Source organism: Odontesthes bonariensis, chromosome 4, assembly GCF_027942865.1.
Source record: "Odontesthes bonariensis isolate fOdoBon6 chromosome 4, fOdoBon6.hap1, whole genome shotgun sequence".
Lineage (NCBI taxonomy): Eukaryota > Metazoa > Chordata > Actinopteri > Atheriniformes > Atherinopsidae > Odontesthes > Odontesthes bonariensis.
Window position 1 is genome coordinate 9,553,502 of NC_134509.1, and position 20,271 is coordinate 9,573,772.

At 41.4% G+C, this 20,271-nt stretch overlaps 2 protein-coding genes across 2 annotated transcripts; both read left to right on the forward strand.

The window, feature by feature from the left end:
- The first annotated feature begins 488 nt into the window (after positions 1–488).
- Positions 489–6,227, forward strand: chrna9a (cholinergic receptor, nicotinic, alpha 9a). The gene is made up of 7 exons (XM_075462866.1): positions 489–716; positions 887–1,032; positions 2,766–2,920; positions 3,047–3,227; positions 3,390–3,741; positions 4,656–5,239; positions 5,342–6,227. Exons 1-7 carry the CDS (start codon positions 671–673, stop codon positions 5,510–5,512), a joined length of 1,635 nt encoding a protein of 544 aa, XP_075318981.1. The 5' UTR covers positions 489–670; the 3' UTR covers positions 5,513–6,227.
- A 7,989-nt stretch (positions 6,228–14,216) lies between these two features.
- On the forward strand, positions 14,217–19,704 carry LOC142378408 (D(1) dopamine receptor-like). Its single transcript, XM_075462868.1, has one exon. The coding sequence runs from the start codon at positions 14,354–14,356 to the stop codon at positions 15,716–15,718; it is 1,365 nt and encodes a 454-aa protein (XP_075318983.1). The 5' UTR covers positions 14,217–14,353; the 3' UTR covers positions 15,719–19,704.
- The last annotated feature ends 567 nt before the right edge of the window (positions 19,705–20,271 follow it).

Consider the following 20,271-nt stretch of genomic DNA (forward strand, 5'->3'; position numbering starts at 1 on the left):
ACATCGTGTAAAGATAAATGAGTTGTAGCCTCTTAGACAACTGGCAGCACGGTTAAACTTAAATCTGCTCTGATCAACAATGAGCAAACACTTTGACTATCTTTATGTCAATGATTCATCTTTACTCACTGAGACCTGCTCATGGATCATCGATCATTACATTTAATTGTGCATGTCTGTTTTCATCTTAAAATGACCTTTGCAAGAATGTTTCATTGTATGTGTGTGACTGACACATGTTCGCAGTGTAATGCAGTACGGCTCCGTGTGGATGTGTGTTTGTCATACAGCTGGTTGTGGTCATGTACACGGGCAGATAAGGCTGCAGGCATCACATTTCACCCAGTGCCATTGTGCCATGTGATACAGTGATACTGTGATGCAGTGTACCTGTGTTTGAGTGCATGTGTGTGTGTGTCATAGCCACGGGTCCTGTTCCAGAGCAACAATTACACACACAGACAGAGGCAACCTACGAGTAACAACTAGCGAAGCATTGAGAGCTTCTGACAGGATGTTAGACTTCGAGAATATTCTGTGGTCTTGGCTGGCTCAGCCTAAGCAGGGGAGAACGGAGATCAGAATCGGGTGATGCTCTGGATTCGGGCTCGGGCTATCTCAGCCACTGCTTTGCTGAATTATTGATCTCTTAGCTTGTGACCGGCAAAAAATGAGGAGGGCAGCTCTGATGGGTTGGCTCAGCCTTTTGGTGCAAGGTTAGTTTTGCATGATGGATCAGTGTGATGTTGATATTCTGAAAGTGATACGCAAGTTTGCCTTGTAAAACTTTGAGTTTAGCTTTAGTTAACCTAATTGTTTGGTTTTGTGTAACTTTTCATTGTTTGATGTGTTTCACCCACTTTGCCACCTCCTCTTGCCCACACAGTAACCCACTGTGCTCAGGGCCATTATGCCCGAAAACTTTTGAATGATCTGATGGAGGACTACTCCAACGCTCTGAGACCTGTGGAGGACACAGACGACGCCCTCAATGTCTCCCTGCAGATCACGCTGTCACAGATCAAAGACATGGTGAGTAGAGAAGATTCCTGAATATCTACAATCACCCAAGAGAGAACCACAGATACGACCCTATAAATGACATTTTTTACATTTCCACTTCATTACATTATACACTTTTTATATGCTTTATTTATGTACTATTTCTACACTTTTGAAGAAACTGATCAATAAAACATTTCCACCTCATATTTGTCCAATGAGTGACACAACTTTTAGGATGTACTGAAAAGACTGTTGTGCATTAATGAACAATACTGAAAAGAAGATGGAGGAAATCCTGTAAGATATCTTAGATAGTATACTGGGATTAAAGGACATTGAGTGGAGAGTATCAAAGAGTAAGAAATAGATCTAAGTAATACAGATAAAGAACTGTATCGGCACAGAAGTAATTAAGGACTGAGAGTTCCACTTTGTTCAGTCACACACTGTACCCTCACTGCCCCCTTGAACACATATATGCAGTGCAGTACAACTGCAGTACACAACAGCTTTTTAACCGTGTTTGTTTTAATATGATCTGCATCATACGCAGAGTTGTTTATAATATTCAGTCTCCATTATATGTTAATTTAATAATAAAATGAAGGGTAAATATATTGACTGTAGAGATAAACACACAGTTGAACTTTGAATGACTGCTAACATTATGCGCTGTGTAAAGATAGTTAGCAAGGCTGTGGTTGTATTGGATACAAATGTTTGGAGCGCAGTTAACATCAGGCTATATTGATAAAGTGCTTTTTATATGTTTCTGTTTGGTATATAAAACACCTGCAGATCCTAATGAATAAATCTTTATGTTTAGGTATGAAACTAATAAATTAAGATCCCTTGCCTTTACTCACTTGTCTACAGGTTGGTTTGTTAGACCCTCTCTGGCTAATCTTGGCATTTTTGAGTTTCCTGTAAATTGCACTGCAAAGGGTATTCAGCCATGTTATTTACTGTAAGACCCTTAGGAAGTAATCTTTCTTTTTCTCCTTATTGGTGTTGATGATATTAAACAGGTGACATTACCTCTAAAATACAATTAAAAATGTTTTAAATAAGATTCTCTCATATGCTTCAGGAAACAAGCTATTGCTAACATTGAATCAAGCTTACATAATAAGCACATGATAATTAATAACTTCTTATTTATTGCCTAGTTACAGTAACTGTCAGAGGGTGGAGCTGTAAAGCTTAATCAATTATTTCCTGTATCATTCAGTGGTACATCATGGTGGAATGACTCTTTTGCTGAATGAGCTGCTTTGATTGACCAGCGCATTATGGAGCAAGTGTGAAGTGTCCAGTATAACATCCTCCTTTGTTTATTTTGCAAGCTTAGCTTAATATTTAGTTAATATTTCATTTTAGCTTTTGGTACAAAAATTGCTGCAGCAGAAGAAAGTGAGCAATGTCTCATGTGACCTTCGTTGACGACCTTGGTGATCTTCAAAGGGAAGCTCCCCTAGCTGACAGTACCTGAGTAGGGAGCAGGGGGAAGGATGTACTGTATATGTGCACCATGGAATGGAACATTATGAGGTTGTCATAACTGGTGAAAAGCATCTACTACTCAACAGATGTGGCTCTTACACTAAACAATTACCTTTCATCCCGTTATTATGTCCACAATGAATATATAATTTAGTTTCAGGGTTTCAGGACTTTTATCTATCTTCATCACATTTTGGGATTCAACATTTGTAAAGTCATAGCTGTCTGTTTGTCTGCAAATGCGTTTGTGTGTGTAGGATGAGAGGAATCAGGTGCTAACCACCTACCTGTGGATCAGGCAGGTCTGGTATGATGCCTACCTGAAGTGGGACAAGGAGGACTATGACGACTTGGAGATGATAAACATCCCTAGTGACCTGGTTTGGAAGCCAGACATTGTCCTCTACAACAAGTCAGTAAAAAGAGACACAACACAAAATTAGAAATACAAAGACCAAAAGATCCATATGAGGCTTGAATGAAAATACACTAAATGAAATAAAAATGTGAAAAAACATGCTTTTTTATGTTTGTGTAGAGCAGATGAGGAGTCGTCGGGCTCGTCTAACACTAATGTGAAGCTGCGTTATAATGGAGAAATTGTCTGGGACTCTCCAGCCATCACAAAGAGCACATGTGTGGTGGATGTCTCCTACTTCCCCTTTGACTGGCAATCATGCGAGCTTACCTTTGGCTCATGGACCTACAATGGCAACCAGGTGTGTATTAAGAAGGGGACACGGGGACTGGGTAAATGAATGGAATTTTAAAACACACACACACAGATCAGACAGCACACATGTTACTGGAAACCAGCTCCTGTTCTGGAGGTTTAAATGTCAAAGTAAAGATGGTTTACAGTGTTTGCGGTACTTTTGCAGGTGGACATCAGTTTGGGCATGGACAGCGGTGACCTGTCTGACTTTGTGGAGAACGTGGAGTGGGAGTGTCACGGCATGCCGGCAGTTAGAAGCGTCATGATGTATGGCTGCTGCTCGGACCCTTACACAGAAATCACCTACACCCTGCTCCTGAAACGTCGCTCGTCTTTCTACATCTTCAACCTGCTCCTGCCCTGCTTCCTCATCTCGTTCCTGGCTCCACTGGGCTTCTACTTGCCAGCCGACTCAGGGGAGAAGGTTTCTCTGGGAGTCACTGTGCTGCTGGCGCTCACAGTGTTCCAGCTGTTGGTGGCTGAGAGCATGCCTCCTGCAGAGAGCATGCCCTATATAGGTTTGAATTGATCTTAGAATTCTGTTTTGCCCTATCATTGAACTATGAAAAACATACCAACCAATTTGTACTTGGAAAAGAGTATAATTTTGTCTCAGTGCGCTGTAATTCCTACTTAGTATCTCCTATTTTTTACAGAGAAGCTTGCGATTTTTGATTAATAAAGTGAATATTTAGATTCAGGTTAGGCTGATTTTCCTTTCTAACAATGCCACAAGCAGTTTTCTCAGAGTTTTCTTTGTCCTCTAAATGTCAACTTGACTTCCATTATTCCTGCAGCAGGTTTGGATGGACAAGTCAGAATATTTTCATACCTACCGCTTTGGACATGAATTAATTTGGAGGAAAGCCTGAAGTTAAAACAGACATTGCACTAGCATTGTAAAGAATGTGATAAAGGAAGCCTGGGAATTATGTTTCCTCTTTAAGAGCCCATTGTTTTTTTTGTTTTTTTTATAAAAAAGACTGGATCTCAGTGGGTGTTCTTAATAAAATGAAAGTAGATTCAAAATTGAGACGAGGCTTTGCTATCTTGAGGTCTCTTCCCACTTTGTGGGCATATTGTTTTTCAGTTTTCAGAGTCCTGGGCTGCTGCTTAGAGGAGCATTTTTTATGAAGCTCTTAGATTTTGGATTTCCTAATCTTGCACGTTACCTAATAGCTGAAATCTCTGTCGGTACATTCTGCTACTTTATACTAACAGTAATCACTATTTTTGCTAAAATTTGTTATCTTTAAATGTTGGCCCTTCTAGAGATCAGTTAATTCTCTAGTCACTTAATGGAAATATTGCCCTGGCATTGACTGAACTTTTGCTTGCCAGTATAAATGTGCAGCATTGTATTGTGTAAATTGGGGATGTCATGCAAGTATACCCACCATAAGTTTGTCATTTTCTTCATCCTCTCCTCCAGGGAAGTACTACATAGCCACCATGACGATGATCACAGCCTCCACTTCCCTCACCATCTTTATCATGAACATACATTTCTGTGGTGCTGAGGCCAAACCAGTCCCTCACTGGGCGAAGGTGCTCATCATTGACTACATGTCGAAAATCTGTTTTGTATATGAAGTGGGGGAGAACTGCACAACACCTGAGAGTGAAAGGACCCCGCTTTACCCAGAGGAACCCATGAGTGATCAGGGCTGCTACTATGACGACCGTTTCCACGACAACTTTTACCATCGTGACAGTGACCCGTACAAGTACAGCAATGGCAACGGCGTACATCATCACAACAAGCATCACAGAAACCAAGCAAATGGCAACGCCAACGGCAAGCATCACCATTACAACAACAACACTTCCAGGCTGGAGAGGGGTGAGACAAAGCAGGAGCCCACACAGTGCTACCGCCACATCGGGAGGGAAAAACTGGACTACCAGGCCCCTCTGCACCTGAACGGTGGGCTAAAGGAGCAGATTCTCTACCCGTCAGAGAACTATCAGGTCCCATCCTGCCCCTGCTGCTGCCCCTGCCTCCAACATAAACAGGTGACGCCACGCTCTGCCTCCTCCTGCTTGTGCTTACTGGTCTGCTTGTTCTTCTTCCACTGTTTTACAATCACCCTCTTTAATTTACCTGTCCACTTTCAGGTGGTGAAGAACATCCAGTATATTGCCAACTGCTTCCGTGAGCAGAGAGCAACATGTGTCAAGGTCGCGGAATGGAAGAAGGTTGCCAAGGTGATGGATAGATTTTTCATGTGGATCTTCTTCGTCATGGTCTTTCTCATGAGTATCCTCATCATCGCCAAGGCATCCTGACAGCTTCCTCGTCGTCTTTTTATCAACACGAATCCTCCAGTATTGTGTGAAACTAAACTCTGAGGGCGTGAAGGCAGGGAGAGGTGCCTGTGACTGCTGGTGTTTCTACTTTAACCTCATATAAGACAGTTTTGTCTGCAAGAAATGATATTTCATGTCAGTAATGTTTTGTGTGTGTATGGGAGTGCGTTTGTCTGGATTCACGGTTTTGCTTTGCCTTTTTTTTTATGTTCTCCCATTAACCCCACTCATTAACCATGCACTCACACTGAAACTCATCAAGCCCTCTCAGTTAGTTAATGTCAGGTGCGCTTCCATGTGTCAAGAAGCAGTGGAGCAGTAAGACAATCTAGGCCTGGCCTTGAACATGCATGAACTCTCTATTATTGATGAGCTAACAGCCAGACATCCAGCTATACGCATTACGTTTCTTACATTGTGTTTTAAGCAGCCAGATGATGCTTTTCAGTTAGTTGCAGTGCAAGAACCAGCAGACTAAGCTTAAATACTACTAAGGAATCACAAGACGGGAATAGTCTCTGACACAGTCAACGCAGCTTCAATTGGAAGATTGAGCAAAGTAGAATTTTGACGGTAAAGAGCTTTTCCTCTTTGGATGTTTAAGGTCAAGACAAGCTATCCTATTTGGACATGAAGCTTAAAGATCCAATTTTTAACTCTATATTCAGACCTTAAAACCTATCTCTCAAGAATAAGAGGCAATGCATATATTGTAGCATTTGACTAACTTACATTTTGCTAAACAGCTCAATAAAATGAAAAGAAGACTGTTATTACGTTGTCAAATTTTGTTTTACTCACTGCCTCAGATGTTTATATTTTGGTTTAAATTGAATTTGTGTGCAAACAATTAGCAAAACCGTCCATTTTGTTTTTCTGTCTATAAATATAATAAAATATGATCATTGGGATTATATAACACACACGCACACACACACGCACACACACACGCACGCACACACGCACGCACGCACGCATGCGCGCACACACACACACACACGCACACACACACACACACACACACACACACACACACACACACACACACAAGTGTGTCAAGCAAAGCTCAACAAACAGCTTAAAGAAAAATGAGGGCAGCCAAGCAGAAACCATGATTAGTTTCTATAGACATTTTCATTCTGGAAATGAGCCTCCAGAGGGCAGAAGTGCTGCAATCACAGATGATTCAGTTAGTGGCTGACTGAAAAAAAAAAAAAAAAAAAAAAAAGTACATTTAGAAAATGCCCAACAAGAAGCTTAATATTGCCAAAGACCACAAAATGAACTGAATTCCTGACATATTAGCATAGCTTATTAATGGTCTGCTTGTTGAAACAGTTGCCAGAATAGTTTAAAAGAATAAAGTGGATACAACATAAAACCATGTGGAAATAAACCTGGTAAAGTGGGTTTTAACAGTTGATTTTAGGAACATTTGTCACTGCGAGACAAAGCTCGTCGACTTGACTGCTCTGTTTCTACAGTCGTCTCTGTAGAAAGAATGAAGATCAACTAGAGACATTAGTTCCCTCACAAATAAACTTTTTTTTAATTCACGTTTTGAAGTTGACTCCAACAGCAAGCTGGAGAGTCAAACAGGAGCGTATAGAGATGGAATGACTGATGAATAGAGCGGCGAGGTGTAACATGATGAAACATTGTACAGCAAGTCGATCATTTCTAATGTAAGAAGTAGACAAAGTGAATATTTTAGGCTCTAGCTGGAGTTCGTTATTATCTCTATAAACAGGGGTCCCCTTTTCAGATTCCAGGAACACAGATTCTCCTAGATTTACTGGAACTCTTTCACATGTCTTCAAAAAGTCACAAAACACCCATGAGAAGCTTGTACAGAACGAAGATTAGAGAAGACTGTGGAGTCTTCACTTTTCTGATAATGTTCTCTGATCAGAGGTACAATTGTATTGACATTAGGCTGTCTCGACATATGATTAGAAAAAAAGAGAAATTAGGTTACTTGTCTGACTAATCATAAAAAAAAAAACTACAAAGTGCAGCATCAAATCACAGTATGACGGCACAAATAAAAAAAACTACCAGCTTACATGTTACTACAAACAGTTTTATCTATCCTGGTGGCATTATATAGCTGCAAGCATGACTGCAAACTCCTTTTTCATCATCCGTGTGTTTGTCTGGTCCGTCTGACCTCACCAGTGACAGACGAGTGCATTGATATGCGACTCCTTCATGATAGCTTATCACCTTATTTTTGGGATAAAGAGCTCAAAAAATCAAATCGCTATCAGTCTTTTCGGACTTTAATCACAACTCACCCCAACTTACAACCCCCCCCCCCCCACCTACATATTGATCAGAACTTTGCTGGATCGTGACATCTTGCTGGTGAGGGTATTCTCAGAAATCTGCTTCGCTGAGTGTTTCAGAGACAGACTATTGGACCACACTTTCTCCAGATAGACATTGAACACCTGGTGATGATAATGGGGAGAGTTCAGAGGGCTTTTTATATGTCAAAGGGTAGCACACGCCCACAGTGACAGCACCTATATGCTGCAGGATTTTCATCTGTTCCCAGTTTGTGGAGGAAAAAGAGAAGAAACGACATGTCGTCCCCCAAGAAGCTGTCTTCGGTGGGCTTTGCAGGTGGGTCTTCATCATTTTTCTTTCTTTCTGTCTTTCTGTCTGTCTTTCTTTCTTTTGAACTTTATCTTCCATTTTGTCTCCTCAGGCAAGAGGGCCTCTACCTCCTCCTTCACAGTCATTAGGCTGGTTTTACTGGGGAGGACGGGCAGTGGAAAAAGCTCCACTGCCAACTCCATCTTGGGCCGTAAGGTCTTGGACTTGAAGGTCAGCAGCGCCTTAGCCACCCAGCGTTGCCGCAGGGTCAGTGGAGAATTTCGTGGACAACAGCTGTTAATCCTTGACACTCCCGGGGTGCTGGATACTCATCACACTCTACAGGAGGTTCAGAGGGAGCTGAGGAGGAGCGTGAGCCTTCTCTTCCCCGGGCCGCATGCTTTCCTTATTGTAATTCAGATTGGGAGGTTCACTCAGGATGAGAGAGATGCGGTATGCCAAATCAAAGAGGCAATAGGTTCCCATGCTTTGAGCTTCTCTGTGGTGGTCTTTACCCATGGAGACCGTCTGGAAGAGGGGGGATCTGTGAAGCAATGTCTAATAGACGACTGTAGGGATCTTGCTGAGCTGGTGGCTGCATGTGGTGGCAGGTACTGTGTTTTCAACAACCTAAGCTCCAAGAACAAGGAGCAGGTGTCCGAGCTGCTCGCCTTGGTGGAGGACATGATGCGAGACAATGGAGAGAGCTGCTACAACAGCAAAATGCTGCATAGAGCAGAGCAGGACATGGCTCATCAGCTGCAAGAAGAGAGTAGACTGCTGACTGAGAAGGGCGAGCTGCTGAAAAAGAAGCAGGAGGAAATTATAAAAGAATGGTATGAGAAGGAGCTGGAAAGGATTCAGCAGAAACACAACATAGAGTTGGAGGAGCTGAAGAGGGAACTGGAGCTCGAGAAGGAGAAGGAGGAGAAACAGGCAACAGATCGAGAGGAGGCCTTCAGGCGAGAGATGGAGGAGAGAAAGTCTCAAGAGGTGGTGTTGTTGAAAGAGGTGGAGAGGAAGAAAAAGGAAGCTCTTCAGGAAAGACTTGACAAACTTACTATAATGTTTGAGGAGCAGGTTGAGCAGGAGCAGAAAACAAGACACTTGATGGAGGAGAGGATCAAAAAGGAAAAGGAGGAAAGTGAAAGGAAAGAAAGAGAGAGGGAGCTTCAGCAGATCCAGATGGAGCAGGCCATCAGGCAGAGAGAAGAAATGGAGAGAGATGCCCTGCAGAGAGAGTTTGAAAAACTCTTCCGGAGTCTGGAAAAGCTGAGCAAGAAGGAGGACGAGAAGAATAAGCAAATGGAGAACATGCTCAGACATGAGAGGCAGGAGAATCAGAGAGAAATGGAGATACAGATGGAGCACCTCAGAGCAGAGAAACGGAGATCGGAGGCGTTCAAACGGGAGTTAAAACTGCTGAAAATCAAGGTAGAGCAACAAAAAGTGAGTGAAGAGGACTTCAAGAGACTGCTGGAGGAGAGTCTGGAAAAGGAGAGGGAAAGGTGCATCAAGGAAACCTCCACTTTGAAGAAGCTGTGTGGCAAGAAATGTGCAGAGATCTTTGAGAAGGTGTCTGCACAGAAGCACTGGACAGTGACCGGATATGTGCAAGAGATGGGACTGTTGGGGCTGAATGCAGCTTTAGAGAAGGTTGGAGCTCCGTGCTGCATACAGTGACACCTCAAACATTGGAATTTTGCTGATTTGAACAGTTTTTTTTACACTGTGGACTGTAGCAGTTTTCAGAAATGTGGTCACAATGTATGATTTCGACTTCTAATTTTGTTTTTGTTTTTTCTCTGTTTTGTCGCATCAACCATTAACTGAAGAGTCAGGAATAGACAGGAAATGAATGCCCGTATGAAAGCAATTTCATTCCGAGAAATGGATGTAATTCCTGTGTGTGCCCTAAATCAGCAAATGCACAAAGTCTCAAAAATGATGGAGATAATCTGATTAATAACACCCCGCCCTCTGCCCTGCACTGCTGTCTCTGTTTCCATCATCTAAATCTGTACTCAAACAAAACCCAGTTGCCATTAATAAAGAGCGAATATTGCTTTTCAGCACTGTTTCAGTGTTCCTTACCTCAGCTGTGACCTGAGCTGTGCCATCTGGTTGTGTTCCCAGCCAAAGGGTCTGCTTTTATCCACCGCATCACTGAGTGGGTTTGAGTGTTCCTTTGATTGTGTTTGTGGGCACTTGTATTCCCCATGTTGTGGGGACATAGTGTTAATCTGTTTATACAATCAGGTCCACTTGCCTTCCTTTTGGGAACAAAAAGACAGGTTAAGTTGATAGTTATAGTTTGGGTTAATGAATGTAAGTCAGCGCTGTGAAGTGCAATAGCCTGACAAAATGCTGTCTGAGATGATGTAAAAAATATTAGAGCCACGGATAAGTTATTCATTGAGAGACATTTTTACAGAGAGGTAGGACAAATTTGCAAATTTCACCTACATTCAACAGGAAGTTTAGAATAAGAGATGGCACATTGAAAAAGGAACTGAAGAGCTTTACGCTGGACAACTGAACTGAAGTATTGGCATAAAGTGACTAACACGCCTTTATTCAGTTTTTACAAATAATTATAGACAGAAATGCTCTGCATGCTCTGGTTTGTAAGCTAGTTTGACATCATGAAGCTAACTCTAATCACCGATTTTTGGATCACTAACTGCTTTGTCAAATGTTTTATACGGTAATTAAGGTTTTTGTTAGCATAGCATAGTTTGCTTGCTTGGTCTTTGAACACAATGATTTTCACTTGACATTTCAAACATACAACGTTTGAGCCAACACTTGAGACAAAATACTTAGAAATCTCTTTGTGGGTGAGAGGACAGCATTCAAAGTCAACAATTTCCCTTTTTTGAATATTCATCCAGTGTACGGTTCTGCCATCACCATCGCAAAATAACGGCCATGTTGCCACGATGGAATTTAAGATAAGCAATTGGTTTTCATCAAATAGTCAAATGTCTTACTTTCAGCGTGTCATATGTTTTCTGTGTTCTATTGTAAATAAAACACTGTTTTAAGAGAATTGCAAATCATTGCACTCTGTTTTTATGTATCTTATAAATGGCATCAAAACTATTTGGAATTGGAGTTTAAAATAAACACAGAAATGCATATGGAGATTATATTTCCACTCATCTGCTAAAGAAAATTTCTCAACATTGCAACAGTGCAAGAAAACATTAATAAATAAAAAAAAATCAGTTTTTGGTTTTAGTGCAGCACCTTTAACTCATCTGTAATTTCAAATTCACAGACTGCCTGAAGTACTTATTACTCATTTGCATTCGATAATGAACTCATTGAAAGATTTTGAATAAATGGTGTAAAGTGTGTAAAGCAGCAGATTTTTTCAGCAAGCGTGAGTGCTAATAGTGAAAAGTTTTGGTGAACTTCAACATGACTACACTATCTGAGATCTTCGGTCTGCACAACGCAGTGACAAAACACAAATCTGGAATCAGATGTATTTTTATGATACCAGCTTGTAATGCCTGCAATTATTTCTTTGAGTCTAATACACAATGCTTATCAAGAGTCTGAACATTGTGTTCATGAATATCCCAATAAAATGCTGCCTGGGTTGATGAGCACTACTTTGCAATCCAATCAGCCACGAGCTCTGAGGTAAAAAAAACCCCAACAGAATCTACTCAGGTGTATCAGATACACATCCGCTGTGTACACTCTGAGCCTTGTAGCTTTGAGTGTACTCAGTTTGGTTGGCTGATTATGAACTTTTTGTTCGACTTCTCAAACAGGAAGAAATCATTCATTAATGATCCTGCTAGAACCTATTTTGCAACATTTAACTGACTTATTTAACTAACTGACTTAACAGCAAACTGAATGACAGGAATACATTTTTTTTAAGGCAAATGGGGTCAACTGCTCAACTCAAATGATGGATTCACACAGAATCATCAACACTCCTTTACCTTTTTCAGTTGCTACCACCCCTCACGTTGTATTCAGTTGAATATCAAATATATATTCACTGTATGCAACTGAATATAGTAGACCATTCAGCAGGTTACAGGACAAGTATTTAATCAGTTTGGAGCTACAAGGAGAACTGAACATATGTTTATTTTGATCGTCATCCATGCCAACTTTGTACAAGTGTGTGTTATTTTATCTTGCTCTGGAGGCTAAACAAGTCCACTTATCCATCCATTTTCTATACCCACTTAATCCAATTTAGGGTCGCGGAGGGGGCTGGAGCCTATCCCAGCTGTCATTGGGTGAGAGGCAGGGTGCACCCTGGACAGGTTGCCAGTCCATCAGAGTGCCACACAGAGACAAACGAGACACACGACCATGCACACTCACACTCAATCCTAGGGATAATTTAGAGTCACCAATTAACCTAACATGCATTTTTCTGGAGGAAGAGAGAACCCCACGCATATACGCGGGAGAACATGCAAACTCCACATAGAAGGGCCCCAGCTGGGAATCGAACCTGGAGCCCTCTTTTAATTCCTAATGACACAATGCAATTGTAGCTCCACGCAGAACCAGCCTGAACCCGGATAAATTAAATATAGCCATCTGAAAAGAGATACATGAATAAAACCTATTCATAAAAAAATAAAAAAATGAATAAATCCCCCGGCTAAATGGACATGCAATCAGAAGGCTGCGCAAGTTTTGCTCTCTGCACCTGCGTGTCTGCGATCCACATGGTGGCGCTGATATGGGGTCGGAGGGGGTTGGAGTGTTTTTTAAGGACAGACATCCTGCAGAACACTGTGAACCTTATGATGAAGGCCTTGGTTGACACATGTCTTCTGACTGACACTGACTTCTGAGGAGGAAACCATGGCTTTCTGTCGGGTGTGAAAAGGCATCCAGCACACCATGAATGTATTACAGTCTTTGCATGTAGTTTGCATTCCATTCTGCACATGGCTTCGTTAATCTTTTTAGACACCGGACACTTCTGCAAGCTGAAAGGAATGAGGTAAATGACTGTGATTAAAAATTAGGTAATAACAGTTGGACCACAGAAAAAACAGCTCCAACTAAATCAAGTAGGACAAAACGGACTTCATATAAGGATGTACATGTTTGAGGGTATGAATGTAAAGAACAGCAGCAAAGGATTTACAGCGGCATGCAAAAGCTTGGGCACCTGTTCCAACATCTGTTACTGTGAAGAGTTAGGGGAGTATGACATGTATTCGTATTAATTTTCATATTCTGCACTGAGTTCATTTTTTCCTTGTCAAGCCCAAATCATGATTGATCCACCCCAGTGCTTAACAGCTAGATAGCTGTTTTAAAATAGATTAGATTTTTTAATTTAGTCAGTGGTCTTGGGCTCTTTTTTTTTATTTTTAATTTGCAAAGTTCTGAGACGAAGTCTGATGACTATCTAAAGAAGGCAAAATTTGTGCAGTTGTACAGTAGCTGAACAATAGCCCGGTGTGCCGCCACTTCAGTCTCATAAATGCTCCTGGAAATCTTTTGCAGCCAAATAGGGGCTTTGATTTGCCTTTCTGGTGATCTGAGAAGAAGCTCTTTCAAATGGTTTTCTTGGTCTGCCAGACCTCCTCTTGACTCCATCCTTCATAATAACTGGCAACTATAGTTATATTTGAATGTGAAGATGCTTTTCTATCTTCTTTAAGCCTTTAGCCTTTAAGAGTGCTCAAACTCTTGCCTCCCACTGTATAGAATAGGTGGAAATGTGTGTTGTTGTTTGTGTTGAATGTTCATGGTTATATGGAATGTTGGGCATGTTCTGTTATAATCTTCAAAAATTAATTAAAAGACAAATAATAACATCATGGGAAAACATTCAACCAGTAACTTGCATGGTTTATAAAGCAACAATGGAAGCAACATGAGTCAAATATGTTAAAACAACATGTACTGTTTACAATAAAGTCTACAGGGGGACACAATCTAAGTAGAAAGATAAGTGAGATTTGTTTACAAATGTGCTCACAGTATTAAAAAAATGGCTCCTGCATTTCTCAGGTGACCAACTTGTCTCGGTCTTGTGCTTCTCTGAGCTGTGTTGTACACACTCACGCTGTGCGCTCAGAGCAGCAGCACAGATCAGTCAGACCTGAGCGGGACGCGAGAACTCCGCTGTGAGTGAGTTGTAAAGCTTCTTTATCTGATAACGGCGCGGATTATCGTCCGTTCAGTCTAACATGTGGCCGTGCGCAGCTCTCGGCAATGAATAACACCACCGGCTCGGCGCTGGATGGAGCTGGCAGCCGGGAGGAACCGCCGGCGCACCGAGCTGCAACGGCCTGCGTCCTGGTGCTGCTTATCATTTGGACGCTTTTTGGTAACTTCACCGTGTGCGCAGCCGTTTTTCGCTACCGCCATTTGCGCGCTAAAGTTACAAACATCTTTATCGTATCACTGGCTCTATCCGATCTCCTAGTTGCCGTTCTGGTGATGCCGTGGAAAGCAGTGGCTGAAGTGGCCGGTTTCTGGCCGTTTGGAGGCTTCTGTAAGACCTGGCTGGCTTGCGACATCATGTGCTCCACGGCCTCCATCCTCAACCTCTGTGTCATTAGCGTGGACCGGTACTGGGCTATCTCCAGCCCATTCCGCTACGAGAGGAACATGAACAAAAAGGTGGCCTTCGTCATGATCGGAGTGACCTGGACGGTGTCCGTGGTGATCTCCTTCGTTCCTGTGCAGCTGGACTGGCACCGGGCGGAGATCGGTGACATGACCGGGCAGAATTTAGCGCCACGTGAGAATACTGATGGGAGCTGTGACTCCAGCCTAAGCCGTACTTACGCCATATCCTCCTCCCTCATCAGTTTCTACATCCCTGTTCTTATCATGATTGTCACATACACCCGCATCTACCGGATAGCCCAGATGCAGATCCGAGTGATATCCTCTTTGGAGCGAGCGGCGGAGCACGCGCAGAGTTGCCGTTCGCACGAACCTGAAGTGGTTCCAGACATGTGCACAGAAATTGGTGCCAACTCCTGTCAGTCTCACATCAGCGCTAATTCCGATTCCCAGTGCCCCAGCCAGACACATCGCGAGCTTAAAGTTTCAATCAGAAAAGAGACAAAAGTGCTCAAAACTCTGAGCATCATAATGGGTGTTTTCGTCTGCTGCTGGTTGCCATTTTTTATCCTAAACTGCGCTCTGCCTTTCTGCCCCGCACCACGGGCCCCGGGAGCCCAGCGTGGCCCTTACTGCGTCAGCGAAAAAACATTTGATGTCTTCGTGTGGATCGGCTGGAGCAACTCGTCTCTTAACCCGATCATTTACGCGTTCAATGCGGACTTCAGGGACGCCTTCTTGCGCCTGTTGCGCTGTCGCGGACGCGGCTTCTTCGCTGCGGTGAGCGCAGCTGTGGAGACGATGATGGCGAGCAACGAGACCGGAAACCAGAGGAGGGACAGCCAGCCGAAGGCGAAGCTGAGCATCTCCGCGAACGCCAGAGGAAGTCAGGACAGCGGGAAAGCCACGGCGGCTGTGTTTTATCACAGAGGGGCCAAGTCGGAAGCAGTTTTGGACACTGGGGAAAGATGCGACAAAGACAAACTGACGCACATACCAATATAGACAATATCATTTATACAATTACAGACATAACCTATGGAATTCCTTTGGATTATTTTTCTTGGACAAATACAGAGGTCTTTCTGTCCAAAATGGCACAGATCCTCAAACCCGAATGCTTTAGCAAATGAAAACGAGTTTTCTCTTTCTCAGGTTAGCCTAAAATATATCACAATTATCAGGCGACTACACTTCTAGGAAACATTTCCTTCTACTAAAGTACATAAGAAATGTCTCCATTACAAAAATTGCCTGTATTTCCATTCATAGAGTCAGAATTTCTTCATCTGTTAACCAACAACTCTCAGCAACTACAACCTGCCAAATGTTGTCAAAGAGGTGGGTTATCTTCCCTCACCATGAAGATTTACATTAAGATGATGAAAATTTAAGTGAGGAAGGGGCCATATCAGTCATCTTTAAGGTCTTTGCTGGACACTCCAGAGTATAGCGACTATTTTTGGTGTTTAATTTGCACATTTGCTTTGTGCATTAATGAAAGCTTTCTATGCAAAATATATCTGACTGTCTGACACACATCAGCCTTTTGCTATTTTAAAATATTTAATGCCCCAGGGTGTTCATTTACCCATCTCTAATTTGACATGTTTCATCAAAAGTAACAAACCTGCCTAATAATTATGCCGATTAAAAATTAGATTCTAATCATTTTTGCAACACCCTGACTCAGTATCACATCTCAGGAAATGGATATTCTAATAAGCATTTAAGTTCATGTGAAGTTGTAAGAACCACGCGGAAATAATGCGGTCAGAATACTCACTTGACTTATCAAAATACACACGGCGTAAAACTTACATGTGAGGGGTCAGAGAGCAGGACAAAAATTGGGAGATGAGAGAGTAAAACTGCAGCAAGGGAGATTTCTTTATTCGATTTTGAACTGTCCTTTTCCCTTATAAATCGCTTTGGATAAGTGCGTCAGCTAAATGCATAAATGTAAATTTCTTAATATCTGAGTTCAGCATCAAGAAAATGCAGATAAAAATGACAGCCCCACTTCAAAGGACCAGATCATGGATGACTATGATTTCAATTTTTTCATTCTATTGGCCTTTCCATCCAAATCAAAATCAAAATCCAGCAGTAGCAAATGGAATCATCTCCTCCTAATTTTTGCTTCCTCTGTGTCATATCAGAGTAGTAAATCAAGCTAGCATTTGGAATTATCACTGAGATTTTGCTGTAAAAAGTTTGCTCACAGAATTACTAACGTCAACGGGGTTTTTGCAATGTGGCTATTCAGACATAAAAAGCCAACTATTGCTCCCCTTTCCCCTCCCACATCAGAGGTTTTCTGGTTTTCTCTGAATCTCTAGAAATAGGATTATGTAAGTAACTTACATTAACACCCAGCTGTTGAGCATCTTGGTGAAGGCACTGTGCACTCTAGTTTCCCCGCATCGATACCTTGAGAGAAATACACATGAATAATTTGTACCTGAAGGTTGTTCCTGTGAAAGTTGCCCTGACCAGTGAGAATAGTGAAGCTTTTAGCTGAAAACCATAAGAAACCATTCTACACAGAGAGCCAGATGTACGAAAGGGGAACACAAGAGTTGAAGTCCCGTATGTTGCTATGTGATCAACTTTTTACATATTAACACTAGTTCATTTCTGTTTAATGAGACTTCCTTGTTGGTGTTAAATATGTAAGAGTGTGTTATAACCGCCGGAAGAAAGAAGCCTTAATGGAGCCAAAAAGAATTAGAATTTTTTCCTTAGCTGCAACATTTTTTTTATTAGCTTTTTTAAGCTATTATTGCAGATGTGACTTTAAAAAAAAAAAAAAAAAAGCCTTTTTCCTTTACATTAGAAGATTGACAGCACGCCCATGTGCATTATTACCGGCAGCATGATCCAGAAACCAGTTAGCTTAGTAGTAAGAAGTAAATCATCAGCGTGTCAGGGATAAAAAATGGCAGAAATGAGGAACACTCACCTGTGAATATATATACATATATATATATTTTATTTCATCACTTCTGTGATGTGAACTTATAACACTTTCACAATGGAGAATAAAATATATTTGTACTAGCTTATGAGAAAAATAGAGTTGAATAAACAGACTAATGTATGGATTAGTGACCTACACAATCACACAAAATGCCCATGGCGTGTAAGTCCTAAAACACACAAAATGTGAGAGATTATTTTTCTGAAATCCCCAGGTTTAGCAGCCAACAAGTGATGAGAAAAATCATTTCCGCTGACCAGCTATAGTTTTGGGGTTAAGTCCCACAAACATTTATAACCAGAAACCAGTTCATAGTGTCTTTATTCGCATCATAATTTCAGTATCAGTTTGTAACATATGTGCATTCCATGCAAGTGCAGTAGGAAGTTAAATTGAGACTACATGGCAGGAAGAACAGGAGCTTCTGTGATGTTACTAGAAATAAAGGACCACTCTTTTAATCATGAATGATAAACATGTGGCTAACTTCAAATCTCCTTGCTTCTCCTCAAACCAAGCTACAGATGTAGTCAGAAAACTGGAGTTACTTGCAGCAACTCCTGCTTTTGTTGTCCTGCACAGCTGGTGCACCTGCAGTATGTTTTGTCTGTGCAGACACAACTTTTTGGCTTCATCTGGATATTCAATAAACATTTTGTGCTGAGTCCTCAGGGACTTGAACAAATGCCAGAGGTGGACACTTCAGGAACCATCTGGACATGACCAAACTATGATTTGGGCCTAAAGAAATGAGCAACCTTTGGACTGAGGCAAGCTAGCTGGTCTTTGTGCGAAGCTAATATGGTGTCCCTGTCTTCACATCGAAAGCTATTTGACATTTTAATGCATTCATGTGCTTCTCTGGACTTTATTGACAAACAAACAATAGGGTTCAAAGACAGCTTTATTTTGTAATTGTATGCAGTGCATTTCCATATATGTTTTTTAAATTCTGTCCTTTTTTTTTTAACCTGGAATCTTCATCCAAAGCATGTTGTATTGGGATGTTTATTGATATCTGAGTATATGGTGAGCTTACAGACCCAGAGTAAGGGCCCAGTGCATTATATGGGTGATCATTAGGTTAAACATTCAAACATTACTGAAGTGCATTTTAACTGATGATCTTAGTCATAGCTAAGTGAGCATATGATGGAGGTGTCAGTTTTCCTAATTAAGTTCTGGCTACAAAACAAAAGTATTTTTCAAAATGTGACTTTAAAATTGTTTTTTTATTTAAACTGCAACAATTAGATGGCGGTCCTAACATCCATTTCCCTTAAAAGTATCATCTCTGCTGTGCACCAGAGATTAGATGTTTGCATCTGTTTGATGCAGCAGTGACAAAAGTGTGATCGTTTTTTGCGGGTTAAGTAGAAGCATTCTTCTGGCTTTTGCTTTGTAATGGGCTTGTAACCCACATCCATCAGCTGCATGCGTGCATTATGTGTAAGAATAGTCACCAAAACAAAGAGGATTAAAAAAAAAAAAAAAAAAAAAAGTGCAGATGTTGCATGTAGGTTACCGAGTGAGAATGTCCTTACAGAGCTAACGTGAGTGCAGTTGCTAATGATCATCCTTATTTCTGTTGTGTGGGTCCCAGAGGAAGCTCACTGAATTAAGGTGTCTCCCATACTGACATGCATGGAGAAGCTCACATGAACTATACCTGGCATGAGAGCTGAAAGAGTCCTTGAGGCTCTGGGCAAAGTCAAGTCAAGTTTATTTGTATAGCACATTTCATGTACAAAACAATTCAAAATGTTTTACATAAAATAAAAGCATTACAGCGGGGAGTGTAAGAAGCATTAAAAATACACAAAAGAATATAAAGAGAAACAAATAAAATAATTAAAATGAATTAAAATGATTAAAAACAATCAACTAGATAAGTTAAAAGATACCGTGCAGATTTCATGCATAGACATATGAAAAAAGAAATGTTTTAACTTGTGAATTTTTAACCTGGATTTAAAAATGTCTACATTTGGTGAAAGTTTAATCTCCACTGGCAGTTTGTTCCACTTGTTTGCAGCATAACAGCTAAATGCTGCTTCTCCATGTTTAGTCTGGACTCTGGACTGGACCAGCTGACCTGAGTCCTTGGATCTAAGAGCTCTGCTGGCTTTATATTCTCTGAACACATCACAGATGTATTTTGGGCCTAAACCGTTCTGGGATTTGTAAACCATCAGCAGGCTTTTAAAATCTATTCTGTGACTGACTGGAAGCCAGAGTAAAGATTTTAAAACTGGTGTGATGTGTTCAGATCTCTTAGTCCTGGTTAAAACTCTAGCAGCAGCGTTCTGGATGAGCTGCAGATGTTTAATGCTCTCTTTGGGAAGTCCAGTTAAAAGAGCATTACAGTAATCGAGTCTACTGGAGATGAATGCATGGATGAGCAGAGAGAATGAAGTGTTAATTGATTTGAGCACTTTAGGTGGGCGAACACATGCATTCACTTATAGGGCCTTAGCCTGCAGGGTATTTCAGATGAAGAATGAGTCAGTATTTCTCATGATAGCCTTCATTTCAGCTGATTTTGGCCACCCTGAGCCATATGAAACAATCCTCT

Coding starts and splice junctions, on each gene's coding strand:
- LOC142378408 (XM_075462868.1), top strand. CDS start 14,354: ATGAATAACACCACCGGCTCGGCGCTGGATGGAGCTGGCAGCCGGGAG.
- chrna9a (XM_075462866.1), top strand. CDS start 671: ATGAGGAGGGCAGCTCTGATGGGTTGGCTCAGCCTTTTGGTGCAAG. Junction 2,921..3,046: donor GACATTGTCCTCTACAACAA/GTCAGTAAAAAG, acceptor ATGTTTGTGTAG/AGCAGATGAGGAGTCGTCGG. Junction 3,742..4,655: donor AGAGAGCATGCCCTATATAG/GTTTGAATTGAT, acceptor CCTCTCCTCCAG/GGAAGTACTACATAGCCACC.